A 19119-nucleotide genomic window follows, 5' to 3' on the forward strand; every position below is an offset into this window, starting at 1 on the left:
TTAATTCATAATTAACCAAATTAATTATTTATTATTGATAGAAAAACTAAATTCTGTAACACATTCTACAATTATAAACAAAAACATAATGCGACCATAACCTCATTTTCTTCGGAATAAAATTCAATATCATTAGATCCATTAGATGTTTTATATTCAGACAACAAATAATTAATTAATTAACTTCCGCCACCAATCACTTAAATTTAATTACAATTGTCAGTAAAAAATTAACTACAATTGTTTATTTATAACATTTCACTAATTCATATTTTGCTGCAAATATCAAACAGTTGGCAACAGCACGTTCATGACGTCAGCACGTACACGTTCACGATAGCGAACACGAACGACCGTGCCCATTGTAGAACCGACTTTAGGCAATCTACTAATATTCTGTCCTTGGCGAAGAGATTTAAGGTCTATTTGCAGACATTCTTGAAATTTGACGAGGTTGTCTATAATAAAAAATATCTATAATAGTACATATCTTTAATATTTACAACACATAATAAGCATAATAATAATTGTTTTTTGCATTTAGATTGTGAATCTATATTGAAGCCAAAATCAGAATTTATTTACTTCTAATATATTTCTTAAAATATATTTTTTAGTGCAAAGTATTAGAAACACAAATTTTTAGACTTATAAATATACCAACTGTCGGAATAAGTTAAGAACGGACTTAGGTGAATGAGAAGGTAATTTTTTTAGATGCAAATTTTATGAAATATTAAAAGCGTTCCATACTTTTTTCATACACAAAAATTATTTAATGTTATACTTTAAAAATTGAAACATCCACGGTTGCAAAGTATCGTAATTTGTTTCAAATTAGCTTATGGCATTCTTAATTCTTGCTTATAAAAATAATCTTACCAGTAAAAGTCCAAATGTTCAAATGTATACCAAATCGAATCTTTAGAGTTCTGTGATACGATTCTATGTTATTGTTTGTACGCCTTCGTGGATTGAAAACACTAAAAATTTGCGGTGTTACTTTCCGTATCCATTGTCGTCTGTAATAGTGAAAAAATGGTTCCATTATTCTTCGCGTAGCAGCAGATAAAGATGTGACTATGTCATTAAACGCTTGTTCGATTTCATTCGCAGGCAGCAGTGGTAGGGCCATAATAAGTTTAAAAGCTTCATTTCCTTCAGGACAACGATTTAAAGCAGCATTTAATCTCAATTTTTTCTTCTTTTTCCTCGACGCCTATAAATAAAATTATTTATAACAAATTATTCCATATTATAATGTTAACTGATCTGACTTTGTAAATACCACGTGTTAGTTTTAGTTTTTTTGTCATATTTAAAAATCCAATATATAATATTATTACTTCATTAAATAAATAATTTGATGTTATAGGAAAATGATGTTTATAAATAGGGGAAGTGCGCCGGTTGTGGGCACCCCTACGTAAACTTCGACGGCAAGCAGACTTTACTGAACTAAGTATTGCAAGTCGTGTTCGTTGACAATACGGACTTTTCGTATTGATAACGAAACAAATATATGCATTTGTGTAATAGCTGTGAGCATAATAAAGAAAATTTGCATTAAATAAATAAAAAAGTAATTTTGTATTGTTTTTGAAGAGCAATATATGGGTGTAGATTCGTTCAGAAAAAAAGGGTTTAATTTTTTTTGCAGTGTTGTCATTATATTTTGTGATTTACCTTCGTGTTTAACCAAAATCCTGCATCACAAAACGTGTTGGTCTTTTTAAAAAATGACTCTCATTCCCGGTTGTGGGCACCTTTATGTTAAGGAGGCTCTACCATCTGACAATGATGAGGACTACTGTCTCATCTATCTAAACTTTCTGCCAAGGAAAGTGACAGCCGCAAACTCCATTAAATGCGATGAATATAGTCGTTCAGTGCATTAGAAGTGCGTTATGGTTTGCGTACTAGCTACTTCACATGCAAGCATTATGCTTTTGTTAGCGATGAGCATAGTGTGAAAACGTGTCATCATTTTTGTTCTTTATCCTGGCAAATTCTCTTAAAATAAAGAAACTTTCATTTCTTCTTTATTTGTGTTGGTTTCCTTTAATATTTTTCCATTTTTAGCGGATTTTTCAAGGGTGCCCACAACCGGGTACAAAATTTTTTTTGTCAAAAAATTCCCATTTCACTAAATTTCTAATAAAACTTTTTTATTTAAAGGAATCAATTTACTTCCTTCACTGACAGTCACCTTAGACCTCTAGCTTTAAATTCGTACACATATATTTGTATAATATGCACATGGAAAAATGTTATGATGCAAAAACAAAAAGGTGCCCACAACCGGAACACTTCCCTTACTTTTAACTACTACAAAGCAATATTTCTATAGTTTAGAAATCAGGGAACAAGATTATCACAATAAAAATTTCAGTTTTTTAGATTTTCAATGTTTTTTCGAACGTTGAAATTGGCTAATTTTAATACTTTTTAACAAATGGCGTTCTTCCTTTTTTCAATATTGCGCAATAAAACATTGAAAATTTGAAATTTTTTTGTGATAATCTTGTTCCCTACTGTCTAAACTATAGAAATATTGCTTTGTAGTAGTCAAAAGTAGTGTATACACTTTAAAAATAAAGTTTTATTAGGAACGCCATTTCGGTGTTTTTGGCAGTCTGGGCCTAGGCGCGTGGAACGCCCTGCCAATGAAGTGGTTAAGTGTTTTTTGCTTAATAAAATAGAACTAAATTAAATGTTTATACCGCAACATGATGAAATAGACATCCATTTAAATCGAGTCCAAGAAAAACTTGACGTAAGCCTTCCTGCAAAGCTGTCTCGTAATCTGTCATGGCTTCTGTCATATTTAGGGCAGGCAAAAGTCTTTTAATCTCTTGAAAAACAGTATATAAAAACAATATATGCTTCAATATTTTGTCGTTCCATGAGGACCCAGACAAAAGGAATGAACTATTTGTAAGAATGATGTATTCATTAAAATAATATTAATGTAATTTAGTACAGTACCGTCCGCAATTGTCAGTCCACCCATTTTTAAAGGAATGACAAAAATTTTTTAACATAAAATTCATGAAAACTAAAATTTTTTTTGGTTTATATTTTAAAAGACGATAAAATTTTGAAAAGAATAAGACCTTACAGAAGTCATTTGGCCAAAATTTGTAGAAGATATTCCTAAAAATCGTCATTTTCAATGTTTTACAAAAATTTAAATAACTTCTAAAATAATGAACGCTTTTTAATAATCTTAGGCTTATTTTAAAGGTCTTTTTCTACGGAATAAGAATTACTTATAGGCATTAACCTGTCATTTTTAACTTGGAATAAGCATGACGTCAAAATTAGACAAAAAAATTGGAAAAATTTGAAATCAATTTTTTGTACTAAAAACTATTCTAGAACATATATAAAACATGATATGGTGTAGATTTTTCAAGAAAATTTAATAAAAATATATGTTTGAGTTTCAAAAATTATTTTTCTTTTAATAATATTATTTCAAATTTTTTGAATTTTTTGTCCAACTTTGACGTCATGCTTATTCCAAGTTAAAAATTACAGGTTAATGCCTATGAGTAATTCTTATTCTGTAGAAAATGGTCTTTAGAATAAGCCTAAGATTATTAAAAAGCGTTCATTATTTTAGAAGTTATTCAAATTTTTGTAAAACATTGAAAATGACGATTTTTAAGAATATCTTCTACAAATTTTGGCCAAATGACTTCTGTAAGGTCTTATTCTTTTCAAAATTTTATTGTCTTTCAAAATATAAACCAAAAAAAATTTTACTTTTCATGAATTTTATGTTAAAAAATTTTTGTCATTCATTTGAAAATGGGTGGACTGACAATTTCGGACGGTACTGTATATTACACGGAAAAAATTTGTACAAGAATTCCTAAAAACTCATAAAATTATATTTTATTCAAGCTTTTGGAAAAGTATAGTGAATTTCTGAATTTTTTAAATTTTTAACGAAGAATTATTAATTTGGTCTAAGAATTGAAAAATATTAACTAAAAAAAATTGACTGCTTGAGTACTCTAATCTTTCAAGATTATTATAATATTTCAGTAATTCTCTATCGCTCAATGATTGAGATACTGAAATATATTGAGAAGTGGCGTCAAAAACAGTTATTTTGAAGCCATTATAAAAGACACTTGAAAAATGTTTAAATGAATATTGAATTATTCTGACAATATTCTCCAACTTTTTCCATATTCAGATTAGGATTTATATTTTCAAAATTCATAAAAAAGTACATTTTTTCTAAACGTTTTGAATGAAAAAATTTGTCTATATCTTGATATTTTGCTCAAATTGAGCAAAACCTATAAAATTATTTAGACGTATATATTAAGTTAAATACCTAAAACGAACTTATTATTAATGATTAATTTCAAACAAATGTAATTAAATCTTACATGATTATACTTTTCCGTCATAACGGTGAGTAATTGTTTCGCCTCCTATATTTTTGGCACAACTTTGAATGTTGCGTCGACATAAATTTTTCCACTTGTGCAAACTTGATTAGCAAAATTAACGTCCATCATAACAACAAAAGTACCAAAATCAACTCCATACACGGAGGAAATGTTCAAAAAGCCCCCAGTATAATTTTTTAAATGTGCCCAGTCATTATGATTTATTATGTTGCAAAATGAAGCAAGCATTGTAGCTGTTGGTGGTTTTGGGGGTAGGCTTTTTTCCCGCCATCTAAACATCAGATTTTCATTCTTTGCGAATGTCAAAGTAACAGAGGCCTCAGGATTCAAAAGTAGCAAAAAGTAGCTTTTAGATTTCGATAAAAAATATTCACCCTTTTTTTATCCTCATAATAACTTCAATTCTAAATTTTTATTAAATTCAATTATTTTCCAAATTTTTAATTACAATTCTTTAAAAATTCGTTTATTTCTAAAATTAGTATATTTTGTAACGAGTGCGAGCAATTGCCAATTTTTGAATAAGCACTTTTTTGGGAACAAACTGTAGGCGAAGCTTCGCCTACAGTTTCTTCCAAAAAAAGTGCTCATTCAAAAATTGGCAACTGCTCGCACTAGTTACGAACGATATTTTTCATGACAAGGTGCAAAAAGTGCCCTTTTTAGCACCGCGTTATGAAAATATTTTTTTTTTTCAATTAAGTATTATATTTACTTTAATTACATTTGACAAAATTTCCATTTAGTTCAAAATTTAAATAAATAATTTTAATTTTTATATTATTCAAAAATATTTATTATCATTATTATTATTATTATAAAAATAAATATTAAAAAAAATTGAATTAAAATTTTCCAAAAGATTAATTTTTTTTAATTTCTAAATTAAATTTTTTTCTATAATAATTTTTGTTTAATAAATATATAAATACTTATTTGTTTTGCTTCTGAGATTAAAATTTGAAATAATTTTAATTAATTTAAAGTTGCTTAAAGTTTATTCTTTTCTAAACAGGAACATTATAATATTCAATTAATAATAATAAATAAATAAATAATAATAAATTAATATTCAATTTAAATCTATTATTGTAACTGTAGTTCTTAAAATAATAGTTTTTGTAATTAAAAACTATTATTTAAATATATATAAATTTAAATAAATGAATTCTTCAAAAAAAATTTCTGAAAGTTATTAAATTTATTAAAATTGTATTAAAAAATGATTGAATTTCTGAGCCGAATTTTATTATTTGTGAAAATAATTGAGTTCTAATAACGAATTTTATTACAATTTTTGAGAATAATTCTTTTATTTCAATTATTAGTAGATTTGAATTAGTGCAAATTTTCTAACAAAAATAAATAAAGCAGATCTTTGTATCCAAATTCAAAAAAAAGTATCTACATTCAAAATTGTAAAAATGATTTATTTTTAATGCTAATAATGTAGAATACGTTATTAAAACCTTTTACGATTAAAATGATATAATTATATTAAGAATCTCAATACTCACGATAGACGAACTTTATCATAGCAGGTTTTAAAACTTTCTGAAGTCGAGGTGACTGCTTTGTGTAAGTCTCTTTTGAACAATTTTTCCTTTATAGATTGATGATTAGGTGTGTGAGAGTGGTGCTTTCTTAATGTGAAAAAATCATTTTTCAAAATTCCTCTGCCACTGCATTGACCACTTTTGTGTAATTTACAAACCAAATATCTACAAAATCGTTTGAAGAGCAATGTTGTTTTGAGAAAATTTTAATAAAGTCAAATAATGATAGATAAAGATAATAGAAATGGAAAAACGAACCAAAAAAGAGTTTTTTTCCACTTTCTTTTTATAAAAAGTAATACTTACGTAGTGTTGCCCTTATGACTATTTATAATGTACTCGAAACCATCATAAATATTATTGCTGAAAATGCGTAAAGCAGAGGAGCTAAGTGGCTCATTATCCATGTTAAATGATTTTAATTTCGAAAGTATATTCTTTTGTAATAAGTAAACGACACTGAAATGGCGATATTTAATTGTGTCAAACTGTGTAAACGAAATTACATAGATTAAATTAATGATATAGATAACCCACTCATCAAAATATTCTTTCAGAATGCAAGGGAAAGAATAAATTAGAAATTTGCCTTTTTCTAACCCTGACTTACAGCGCCACTGTTTTTACCATTAATCCCAAACCACTTCTGAAAAATAAAGGGTTCAGTCGTTAGTCACATGTGTGTATGTTAAATTTCAACCAATCAGAGCGCAGTGTTTTGCGATAGAGTACATTGATTGGTAAAAATCTAAGTCTTCTATAAATAATCCAGAAGAAAGAAGAAGTAGACAGTGTGAGCTTCAAAGACATCCTGCGAAGGAATGTTCCTCCACTCCACGCAGTTGTAGTAATAATATTACGGTGTTGCCACATAAAGTTTCGAATGTAGCAACACTGCATGAAATAGCCAAATATATTTCTATGCATTCACAAACTCGGCCTTTCCCTTGCTGGCAACGTTGAAGGTAACACGATACAGGACTCGCGACAGAAGAAACTGTCGTTACAAAACTGTTACATAAAATTGTAGTCCCTCTGTTACGTAACAAAATTATGTTAATGTTACATAACTGTTATGTATTTATTACATAACTGTTATGTAATTGTTACATGACTGATATGTAATTGTTACATAACTGTTACGTAACTGTTACATAACTGTTATGTAACATGAAAGTAACAATGTTCTGTAACTGTCGTTACAAACCTGTTATGTCAAATTGTAGTCTCTCTGTTACGTAACAAAATTATGTAATTTTTTTTTTAATTTTTTTTTTAAATTAAATTTTTAATTAATTAATTAATTAATTAATAATTAATTAATTATTCCTAATTATTCCTGGATTTCTATTTCCATCAGAGTTAGTAAAATATTTTTTGATTATAAATCCAGTTCAAGCTTATTAATGTTTATTAAATTTATTAAATTATTATTATTATTAATAATTATAATTAGTAATGTTTAACTTTTTAACCCTCCATCCGTCGCATGGTGAGAATTTTCCTCATCCAGTTTGTTTTTTTATTTGTACATAACTCTTAAAATACGAAAAATTATAATTCCATATTCTCAGTACCTTTCACAGTACTCTTTTTTTTATATTATAACAATTTTTGTGTTTTTTTATATTTTTATTTTTTTGTTATTGAACTTGAAAGTAACAAATGTCGGGAATTTTTGACGCAAAGTGACGAAACTTCTCACCGTGCGACTGATCGCGTATAGTTGATTTCATTTGTCATTATTTTTTTATTTTAATAATTAAAAGAAAATAAAAGTTAATTTTACTGCCAATATGTTGTTTATAAATTCTAATAAACATTAAAAAAAATTAGGCATTTCATAACAAGTTTGAACTAATTTATGAGGGTGAGAATTTCCCTCACCTGTGATGGATGAAGGGTTAAAAAGTAAAAATGAAGTAGGGTGAAAATAAGCTATCTTGAAACTTTTTAAGATATTTAATATAATATCGATATAATCTTTAATTTTATTTTAAATTTTTTAACGTTCTTTGAAAATTTAGTCCGTTAGTTTCCAGAACATTGTAATTTTTTCTAAAAAATTTTCTAGAAATAAATAAAAGAAATTTTAATTTGAAAAATAAGAAAAAATTTATTTAAACTCGTAAAGAAAAATGGATTTTTCAAAGTGAAATAAAAATGTATAATAGCAGAGTCTCGCTGAATGCGGAGCCAACAACATTTCATCATAATGAAGTATAATATAAGTAATTATAGTAAGTATAATCGTTATTCTTCAGCTTCCTTTTCACTGCGTGTATTTTTATGATTCCTAAAAATATAAAAATTAAAAGTTAATTAAAATTGAAGAAAGTAGATTAGACAAATTCGAAGTATGGTAAATGTACTTGGCTTCTTCCCTCTTGTAGCGTTGAATAGATACGCGAAACCACTCTTTGGCAATGTTGTCGAACTCCGACTCTTTTAGAGATGCGTGGGTAGTGCAGAGTAGCGCTATAACAAATATGAATAATGTTTTAGAAAATTATTTTATTAAATAAATGAAAAGAAAATTTCAATCCGTACTATAACTATAAAGTTGCAGATAATTGTATTGAGAAAATATTGTTCACTGTAAATAATAGAATAATTGAACAAAATTTTACGATCAGAAATTTAGTTATAAAAAAACAAAAAATTCTTATACATACTTCTAACATGATTAACGAGTCATAATTTTGAAGCTGCTGGTTTTTGTTTTCTTCCTTTCCATGTGTAATATTTGCAACATTTATTCGAAGAAACAGTTTTTAAAACGTTGTATATGTTTTCCTTTGCAGAGGGTCCACCAATTCGAAGAATGTATTTTTCCTAAACAAAATATTATGAAATATCTAGCATGTCAAATTCTTTACTTTTTGAGATGTACACGGAGAAAAATAATGTAACTTTTACTACTTTCATAGTAAAACCTATAGACTTTTAGGAACTTCTTTGCGCATTTCTGGCTTTTCCTATTGACGAAGTAAATTTTACTAATTTTTTACAAAACTGTACTTTAAACTTAGAAAAATTTACTCCGAAAATAGTAAAAGTTTAAAAAAAGCGCAGAAGTTCTTGACAATGTAAGTTTTACAATAAAATTACTTTTATTTACTTTATTTCGTTTATCTGTGTATCAAATAATGAAGAACATTAAAATTTTTCCTACATTAAAAATACTTACAAAAAGCAATTTAGTTTCTTGAGAAGTTTTCAATTTCTTATTGAATTCATCCACATGTGCGACTTTCATCAGTGGTAGCAACGCTTTAATGTTTTCCATTTCATTAAGAATCGACTTCTCATTATTTCCTTTTTCTACCAGCGACAGACGGTTTTTTACATCTTTGAGCTCTAATCTCATGTGTGCACATAGTCGAACTACTTTCTTTATGTGCGATTGTATTTTTCCATTATTATCTAAAAATATCAAATAAAATTAGAATTAATCAATAAATACAAAAAATAATTTTATTATAAGTTCATTAAATTTTGATTCTCAGTAAATGTAATTTTTAAAAAAATTTGAATTGACTGAGGTCTGACTTTTCCTGTTTCTTGCAAATTTCAATATTTTATAGAAAGCAATGATCGTAAAATAATAATTAAATATAAATCTTCCTATAAAGTACAAACCATCAATATTCTTATGTTCAAGGACATCTTCAGAACGATGGCTTGCATTTTTTGATGTATCAGCCTGTGTTAATGAATCTTTATCACCAAAGTCAGGTTCTTCTGGTAGAGGTGCAAGGATGGTACTAAGTTGCTCATCATTATCAGTATTATGAAAATTCATTGAATTAGAACTATTATGTCGCACTTTTTTCTTTTTTGGAGCTGAAAAACATACAAAATCTAAACAAAATTTTCCTTTTTTATTCTCTTATATTATTTTTTATACTCTTGTTCAAAAATTTTTTTTTCTCTTTTCGATGGTGATGCATTTATGTATCCTATTACTGCATGTAGAAATATAATTTTTCTTCAATATTAAAAATTGTAAAACACCTAACCTTGCGTATAATTTTCCATATCTTCATCAACCGACAGGTTTCTTGAAATTTTAGAACGATAGCCTTTGCCTAGGGTTTCATGATCTGTAGAACTGTAGTTTCCATTGCCTGCTCTTTTTCTAGCCGACGTCATTAAATCTGTAATAAAAAAATAGTGCTGTACATTTATGTTACAAATAATGAATTATAAAATATGAAATTTTGTAATTTCTAATTCTTTTTAAAGTACTTGGAAAAACCTTGTTCGAGAATTATTCCAGAATATATTCAAGAATTGAGGATCTGTAATATCGTAATTTGTTTCCGTAGTCGAGCGGTATGAGAAGATCTTGCAGTATTGGACCTTAAGTTCAAGTACTCAAGCAGGCAAATTTCTTTCTTTATGTTCATATTTTTTGATTCTAAAACAAATTCCAGAATTCTTCATGAAAGTTCAACGAGTTTATAAGAAATAAACTTCAGTTATTTTCTAACAGCTTAAAATAATATTTCAAACAGTTCATATCCTCAATTCTTGAATAAATTCTGGAATCATTTATTATTGAACAAAGTTTTTCCGTGCATACATGTTACTCCAAACAAAATTTAAATTCAAATTAAGAAATTGAGAAAATAAGTTAAAATTAAAAGTTTCCTATATTTGATAAACATATATTTATAGTTAAATTGAAAAATACTTACAACAGAATTTATCAATTTCTACTTCTAATAAGAACCAAGTTGCAGAATCGTGGTCACTTCTCTTTAAAAGCAACGATGTAACATTCATAATAGTAGGTGGCCACCAACATTTATAAATGATTTTATCATTTATATCTTTAAAATATCGTAGCCATTTTACCAGCACTTCTGAATATTGATCCAATTCATTTTCCGATTGTAAGAACTTAACAACAGCAAATTCTTTAAGGCTTTCCACTGGTCTCTAGAAAGAAAAACTTAAAAGTTAATTGTAATGAAATATAAAATTATATTACATACTAAAATTTAATTAATATTAAACGTTATTTTATATTAGTTATATCTTTCTTTAGTCGGAGTTTACATCTTTTTACTGAATATACCTTTATAGAAAACAATAAATTGAAAAAGAGAAAATAACATATTTTTTATATTACGGGGATTTGTACAATACCAGCAAAATAATTTACATTTTTGTAAAAAAAATTATTTGATATTCTTTTACTAATTTTAAATAGGGGAGAGTCTCCAGTTGTGAGACGGGTTTCATTTTTGACCTGTAAATTGTAAACAGGTAAACGAAATTGTAAATAAAATACACCGTTCGAAAGGTAACAGAAATACGCAACTTTTATAAAAAGAAAGTATAGTGTTTCGATGAACTCAAAAAATTTTACGATACATTTTCCGAGCACATCGCTTTTTTCAAAAAAAAAATGTCTCCAGTTGTGAGACACTCATTAAAAATTGCTAAAATTGAATCAGTTTGACATAAAACGTTATGTGTAGTAGAAATAATTAAATATATTAATAATATATATTATTATATACTAAATAATAATATTTATTCGCCAAAATATGACTATCAAATAAGCACAGTTTAATAGCTTCAACAAGAGCATTAAAATTGATTTCTTCTGAATCAATTGACTTTTTTCCACTTGACATGCCCAAAAATACTAGAAAAAAAATCAAAACAACATTTAAATAGTATGCCTGCAAAGTCGTATTTTTATGCTGCCCAGATGGGTGTTGACACCGTCTCACAACTGGTGATATGCTGTGTCTCACACCCAGAAATTGGCGCTATTTTGAAAAAGGAAAATTAAATTATTTTCAACCGTAGATTGGAAAAATGCAATATTGCATCACAAAATATAAGGAAAACACTAAAAGAAAATGCATTACATTTACCTTTTCCAATTAATTAACTTGGAAAAAAGTACTTTGCATTTATTGAAAAAACGCTTTTTAGTCAATTATCACACACATTGTTGGTTATTTAACAAAAACAGTTTATATATCCGCTTCGGCGTACACGAAAAAGTTGGATCATATAAAAAGAAATGTTTTTATATAAACCAATCGTCTTTTTAATATTGCATGTTAAAAAAAATTGACTGTCTCACAACTGGAGCTGTCTCACAACTGGAGACTCTCCCCTACATATTTTATAAATACCATACATTTATGATAATTTAGATTTTTATAATTACTTAGTAGAATTTTACTGTTCATTATTAATGACACAATTGACCATTACTGGTACTGTCACTTGTTCAAAATTACTTTCATCATTTTAATTCAATAACTCTTTTCCAAAATTTGTAACTAAAATTCTTCTTTAAATTAATTATTATTAATAATTTTTAAAACATTTCTTTGAATATTTTCAAATCCTTTTGTTTACAATTCAATTTTACAAAATTTCATCGATTATTCGAAAATTCTTCAATCAAATATTAGAAAATACAAACTTCAAATAACTTAAAAAAATTCAATTGAACTTTTAAAAAAAATTAAATCTACACAACTTTTAGTTAAAAGTATGAAAAAACATTCAAAGATCAAAATTCAATTATCTACAATTTTAACTGAAATTTATATTTGAATCAATTATAATTAGAAAATTCTACGACAATTTAAATATTTAAATACAAAAATAAGTAATTTATTGAATAATTGAATGTTTCTTAAAATTTAATTCCCATAAAGAATCGTTATCAACAAATTTTCAAATAATTGAATTCTATCAACGAATTTTAATAAAAATTTTCAGAATAATTACATTTTTTGAGAAATTCGATTAAAATTGTATTAAAAATAATTGAAATTCAGCAATGAGTTTTATTATTTGTGAAAATAATAGTTAATTTATAAAGTTTTTTATTATTTATGAAAATAATTGAATCTCCGTAAAAAACATTTGATTATTTATGAAAATAATTAAATTATTGCGAAGAAAAATTGTGAAGACAACTCTTTTAAAATTAAATTAAGAAATTTGAATAAAAGAAAAATTAGATTTCAAGAATAAGCACAATAACTTAAGAAAACAATAATTTTCCAGGATTACAACCAAAATTGAGACTTTTCCAGGTTTTTTCGAAGTATATAAAATTCTCTTACATTTCCAGGTTTTCAGGTTGCGTGTCAACCCTGATTTATTACATTTACATTTATTTCTATATTATTTGAAATTATTTTGCTTACCAAATCGTAATCCAAATCCATTTTAACACTATTCACGTCTATTAAACAAATTGTAGCAAATACACATCGACACGTTTAGATAAATGAAAGAAAGATTTGTCGAGCGGCAAGAGTAGGTTAAAGCATGACTTTGTTTACGATATGTATATGTAAAGTCGGTTCTACAATGGGCACGTCGGACGTGAACGTCTGACGTGCCGTACTGACGTCAACCATTTGAATAGCATGAATAACGTCAGCACGGCACGTCAGACGACCACGTCCGACGTGCCCATTGTAGAACCGTCTTAAAGATCTGAACATAATATCAACACTTGCTACACGGAAAAAAAATCAGCCTAATAATGCATGGAGTCTATTGGTTCGATTTTTACATGAGCCCATTTTGCAAATATCACACAGGAGTTTACTAAAAATGCATGGCTTTTGTGACTTTTGCCACAGCACCATGCGAAAATAGGATGGATTCCAAGCTAATCACGCATGGTAGTGTGCGTGCAATATACACAACAGACGCTCATGTGTTTTTAGCCTAGTATTTTTTTCCGTGTACCAAAGCTACCAAACGACAGTAAACACTTAAGGAGAGTCCAGAATAGAGTCGAACGCGCTGATAGTAACGCGCTCGTCCATATGGAATACATAGGACGAGCGCGTTGTATCAGCGCGTTCATACCGACTTCGACTCTATTCTGGACTCTCCTTTAAACAGAGAGGACAAGTCTTTGATATCTATATATATTCTCTGATAAGCAGTTGGACAAAGACAGGCAGTTCCATATCTAACCTAACCTTAACCTTTATATACGGTTTTACACGTGCATCGTCTCAATAGTAAAAATACTACAGTAGGTCATGTTTGATTCATGGTTTGATTTCAACGCTTGGGGACAGGACCATTTAATAACCTAAAACTTTATAATATTGAATATACACGTTGTATGGAATTTATCAAGTAAAACCATAGTCATGTTTTTATGTGGCCTTTGCTGGAAGTAATAATAAATACGTCCACACTGTTTGTATGTTAATTCTCATCCTTCATTTCATGACAATTTGACGTTGATGTAAACGTTGAAATTAAATTGAAAACTCAGGTAAGCATACTCATTATGTATTCTCAAACGTTTCCAATTTTTAAAATGAATAAAAATTAATATATTAATTTACAATATTTATGAATATAATAATTTATTTTTTGTTTTCAAATTCAACATTCTGAACATAACCTATTTAATATCTCGATTATTTTAAACAATAGAAAATTCTGTTTGCGTTACAATTTTGACATAATATTTTGTGGAGAATAAACTAGAAAAGTATTACAAGACAAATATAGAAATTGTTTTTAAATGATTTTTTACGTATAATTTTAAAAAATATAACTTCTGAGCTGACAAGTATTTTTTTGTACGTGGACTACCGCAGTGGTTATTGTGGGTAGCCGAAATGTTTTTTCATTTATATATTGCAAAAAGGACTAAAATTCTTGCAGGGTTTTTTTTATACAATCGTATATGTTAATAAATTCAATTATATCAATTATAGATAAACGAAAATATTCGGAAAATAAATTTTTAGAAAATTGGTTTACTCCACTGTTTCGAAATCTATTAACCGATTTTGAATGTTTTCGCTTGTTTTCCTTCATCTGTAATTTCACGAATAAGTATCACGAAATATATGTATAACAATAAAAACACATATTTTAACATATTAAACACATATTAAAACATAGATATATTAAGCATAACCTATTTAATATATCGATTATTTTACAGTAGAAAACTCTGTTAAAAAATAATTTTATTTGTAATTCGAATCAAAATGTTTTATTTGCTGTTACAAAAGAATTTTTGTAAAAAGTTGTGATAATTTCAATTTCTTTTTTTGCAATATACTAAATATAAAATATTTAACTTACTCAAAAAACTGTCAGTAGTTCTGTATAATAAAAAGTTATAAATAAATTTACAAAATTATTGAATTCAAAAAAGTTTATTTATTTATTTATTATTTATATAATAGAGGCATCTTGGATCTTAAAATGGCACGCATTTTTGGTAAATGTTTCAATTATTTAATTTAAAATTTTAAGAATAGAAAGAGATTTTTCAAATTTATTATTGAACAATTTAAAAATGAGGCCATAAAAAATCAGAAATTGGAGCATGTTCCATTTTAAGATACGACTCCTTTATTATGGAAAATATTATATTTTTTGCAAATTTAATTGAAAATTTCAAAAATAACTAAATTTTATTAAATGCCTTAATTGTGTTAATGCACAAATAAATAAACTACAAAAATTTTATTTTTATGTATGTTTCGTTATTTTTATTTAAAAGAATTACTTTTTATTACGCGAAAATAGTGCTTCCCACGAAACGAGACGAGATTTTATATAGCATCGTCTCGATCTTGTTAAATATTAAAATTTAATATGTCAGTCTCGAAAAAAGTGGTCTCGATCTCGGTCTCGATAAATCTACTTACCTTAATTTGAAAAAATTTAGAGTTGCGTTAGAGAAAACTGTTCACAAAATATATATAGTTGTAAAATGTAAATTTAATTATCAAATTCTTTGATATTATAAAATTTATTATTTAATAATTTATAATCCAATTCTTTTCCAGGGTAGAGAGTCAAAAGTGCTAAAACATAAGTGCTAATGCCAAATTTCTAAAATTATTATTTTTTCAATGGATATTTTTTCCAAAAATTCTTTTTGGTTAACAGTAAATTTAATTTTCGGTTCATTTCATTAAACTGTTAAAAATTGTAAGTGCAAATTAAATTTTTATGTAAAAATGTCAGACTTATTGCTCGTTGGTAAAAAAACTTATTTACATGCTGATGGTTTTTTGTATTACAAACATTTCAATGAAAATTATCTTGAAGAAAATAACATCCTGGAATACTTGGATTGGCACTTTTTTGGCACTTCTGTACCCCAATCTTTTTTCCAGACTACATTTAGTCTAGAAACTTACTCTCCACATCTCCACTTATTAAGTACAAAATTAATTATTATTGTTATTACTGTTCATATTTTCAAAAATTTTAATAAAATTTCACGAAAGAATTCAATTTCTAACATTTTAATAAATTATTCTAAACAAATTCAATAATTTTTTTAAATAGTAAAATCTTTACAGAAATTCAATGATTTTCAAGACAATTTTAATTGAATTCCTCAGAAGAATTCAATTTTTAAAAATTTTTTAACACATTTGGAAAAAATCCAATTACTTTTATAAATAGTAAAATTCTTTGCAAGAATTATATTAATTTTATAAATAGTAAAATTCTTTGCAGGAATTCAATTATTTTCAAAACAATTTTAATTGAATTCCTCTGATGAATTCAAATATTTTTAAATTTTTCCATAAATTTCAATTATTTCCTAAAATTTTAATAAATTCTTCGAAACAATTAAACTGTTTTTATAAATAGTAAAATTCTTTGCAAGAATTCAATTATTTTTAATTCAGTTTTAATAAAGTTATCTTTTATAATATAATAATCTTTTCGAGCTTTTAATTTTTCGAGCTGAGCCGAGCCCAATCAGTTCGAGCTCGAGTTGAGCTGGGCAAAAAGCTTGAATAATTTCGAGTACGTATATATATATTGTGAGTACTCGATTTTATTTGAGTACTCAAATTTTTCGAGTACTCGATACATTGAGCCGGCTCGGACTCGGTTTGAAAAAATTCGGCTCGGCTCGGCACTTCGAGCTTTTTGCACATCTCTATACTAATAAAATTATTCTTTATACATTTCAATTGCTTTCAAAATTTTCAATTTCAATTTTCAATTCTTTGCGAGAATTCAGTTATTTTTCTAAATAATATAGACTTCTTTGAAGGAATTCTATTATTATCAAATTTTTTGACAAAATTCTTTAGAACAATTCAATGATTTTTTAAGACATTAATTTTAAAATTGAAAATATTTGAAAAGAAAAATTATTAAAAAGTTAAGAAAAAAAATGAAACTGAAGTTACCAACGTTTGTTCGACGAAAAATATAATACGTAACAATTTCCCCGCCTCAGATCCAATTTTTTTTTCACATTTATTATAGATACTAATATTAGAAGCTATTAGAAATTATTTTCAACTTTAAACTGTAAACACATTACCGGAACATGTACTTTATTATTATTAATTATTGAAACTGTTTTATCGACTATTAATACATTATTTGGTAGAATACTTATCGTCGTTTGTTTAGAACTTTTTACTAATTCTGATTTAGAGAGTAAACATAACTAAAAATTTAAAACTAGACAAAATTGATTACTCGTATCCAGCGCAACTTTTAAATTCCAGAAAATTGTGAAATTAAAAGATGTAACAAAAGTGTTCATTAAAAACTATTAGTTTGTTAATTAAAATTATAAATGAATAAATTAAGTTGAATAATATAATAAATTAAGTCTCGTAATAATATTTTTTACTTTTTTTTCTAGTTTTTAAAAATATCGCTGATAGTCTCGGTCTCGTAAAACTCGATATTCTCCGAGTTAATTTACTTTCATGAAATATCTTTCATCTACATGAAGAGTATATAAAAACAATGTCTGAAGAGTTCAGCCAGTTATCAAAACGACATAAATCTCGTTTGATTAGAGAAGAAGTTTCAAATTTGTCAACTTTTTTAGCTCTAGAAATCGACGGAAATGAAGAAACAGAAGTATGTAACGATGCTTCTACTGCAACAAATTTTTTTGTTAATGATTGCGATATGTCAGATGTAGAAACTGGGAATTTTGAATATTCTATTGATGCCTGTTCCGAAGTACCAAGTAATTCAAATGATGTCTTACCTGAAATAAATGAGAGTGTTAATGAGAATGCTATTTTGAACCATTTAGATGATTTTGACAGCGATGTTGTTTATAGTGATTTGTCCGACGAAGACGTATATAACAGTAATTATGAGTCCGATAGTAGTTGTAACAGCGAAAATGATTTAGCTAGTGAATTACAAGACATTGTTTCAGAAGGTCATTTAAGTCAAAAAATTACAAATAATTTACTCCGAGTTTTACGAAAGTATGGTAATGGCGAACTTCCGAAAGATAGACGGACACTGATGAAAACTCCCAAGAATATCTCATTTGAGCTAGATCCACTTGGTGAAGGTCAGTATTACCATTTTGGGCTTGAATCTTGTGTCGTACGTTCAATAAAAAAATATTTTAAATTAACTCCAGATAAGGTACAAATAAATGTAAATATTGATGTGGTACCTTTAGTGAAAAGTTCGAACAGTAATTTTTGGACAATATTGGGCTCCATAGCAGCTGATTTTTACACAGAACCATTTGAAATTGGAATTTACCATGGTTTAACGAAACCAAAAGATGTTAATCAATTTTTTAGACCGATTGTTAATGATTTCCTTCAGTGTAGAGAATTAGGTGTTAAAGTAGATGGTAAAATAGTACAAGTTACTCTGAATGCTCTAATTTGTGATGCACCAGCGAAAGCTTTTGTAACATGCACTAAGGGTCATACTGGCCACTTTGCTTGTCCAAAGTGTATTCAAGAGGGTGAATATATTTATAATCGAATGACATTTCCTGAAACTCAATCGAGTTTAAGATTTGACACTTCTTTTCGACAAAGGTTTCAGCCGGAACATCACACTGGGTATTCTTGTTTAGAAGAATTGTTTGTAGATGTAATTGATCAAGTACCTATCGATTATATGCACTGTGTTTGCCTTGGTATTGTTCGAAGATTAGTGTGGTTTTGGATTAAGGGTAAAAGGAACGTGCGATTAGAAGATGATAGGATTAAAACTCTTTCAGAGACTTTAATAAATATGAAACTGTTTATAACTTGTGAATTCGCTCGTAAACCAAGGTCAGTTAATGACATTGAAAGGTGGAAAGCTACTGAGTGTCGTCAGTTCCTTTTATA

The 19119-nt window shown here is 27.1% G+C and overlaps 1 protein-coding gene across 1 annotated transcript; it reads right to left on the bottom strand.

The window, feature by feature from the left end:
* Positions 1 to 285: 285 nt before the first annotated feature.
* LOC122502079 lies at positions 286 to 1443 on the bottom strand. Its single transcript, XM_043611964.1, has 3 exons — positions 1347 to 1443; positions 883 to 1219; positions 286 to 458 (listed from the first exon to the last, which is right to left on the bottom strand). Exons 2-3 carry the CDS (start codon positions 1133 to 1135, stop codon positions 286 to 288), a joined length of 426 nt encoding a protein of 141 aa, XP_043467899.1. The 5' UTR covers positions 1136 to 1219; positions 1347 to 1443.
* Between the last annotated feature and the right edge of the window lie 17676 nt (positions 1444 to 19119).

Source organism: Leptopilina heterotoma, unplaced genomic scaffold, assembly GCF_015476425.1.
Source record: "Leptopilina heterotoma isolate Lh14 unplaced genomic scaffold, ASM1547642v1 Lhet_1055, whole genome shotgun sequence".
NCBI lineage: Eukaryota > Metazoa > Arthropoda > Insecta > Hymenoptera > Figitidae > Leptopilina > Leptopilina heterotoma.

What these genes read in the sequence shown, in the direction of transcription:
- LOC122502079 (XM_043611964.1), bottom strand. Translation starts at nt 1,135, where the DNA reads ATGGCCCTACCACTGCTGCCTGCGAATGAAATCGAACAAGCGTTTAAT. An exon ending in GAACATTTGGACTTTTACTG is followed by an intron (nt 459 to 882) that starts GTAAGATTATTT and finishes TTTTTATTATAG; the next exon opens with ACAACCTCGTCAAATTTCAA.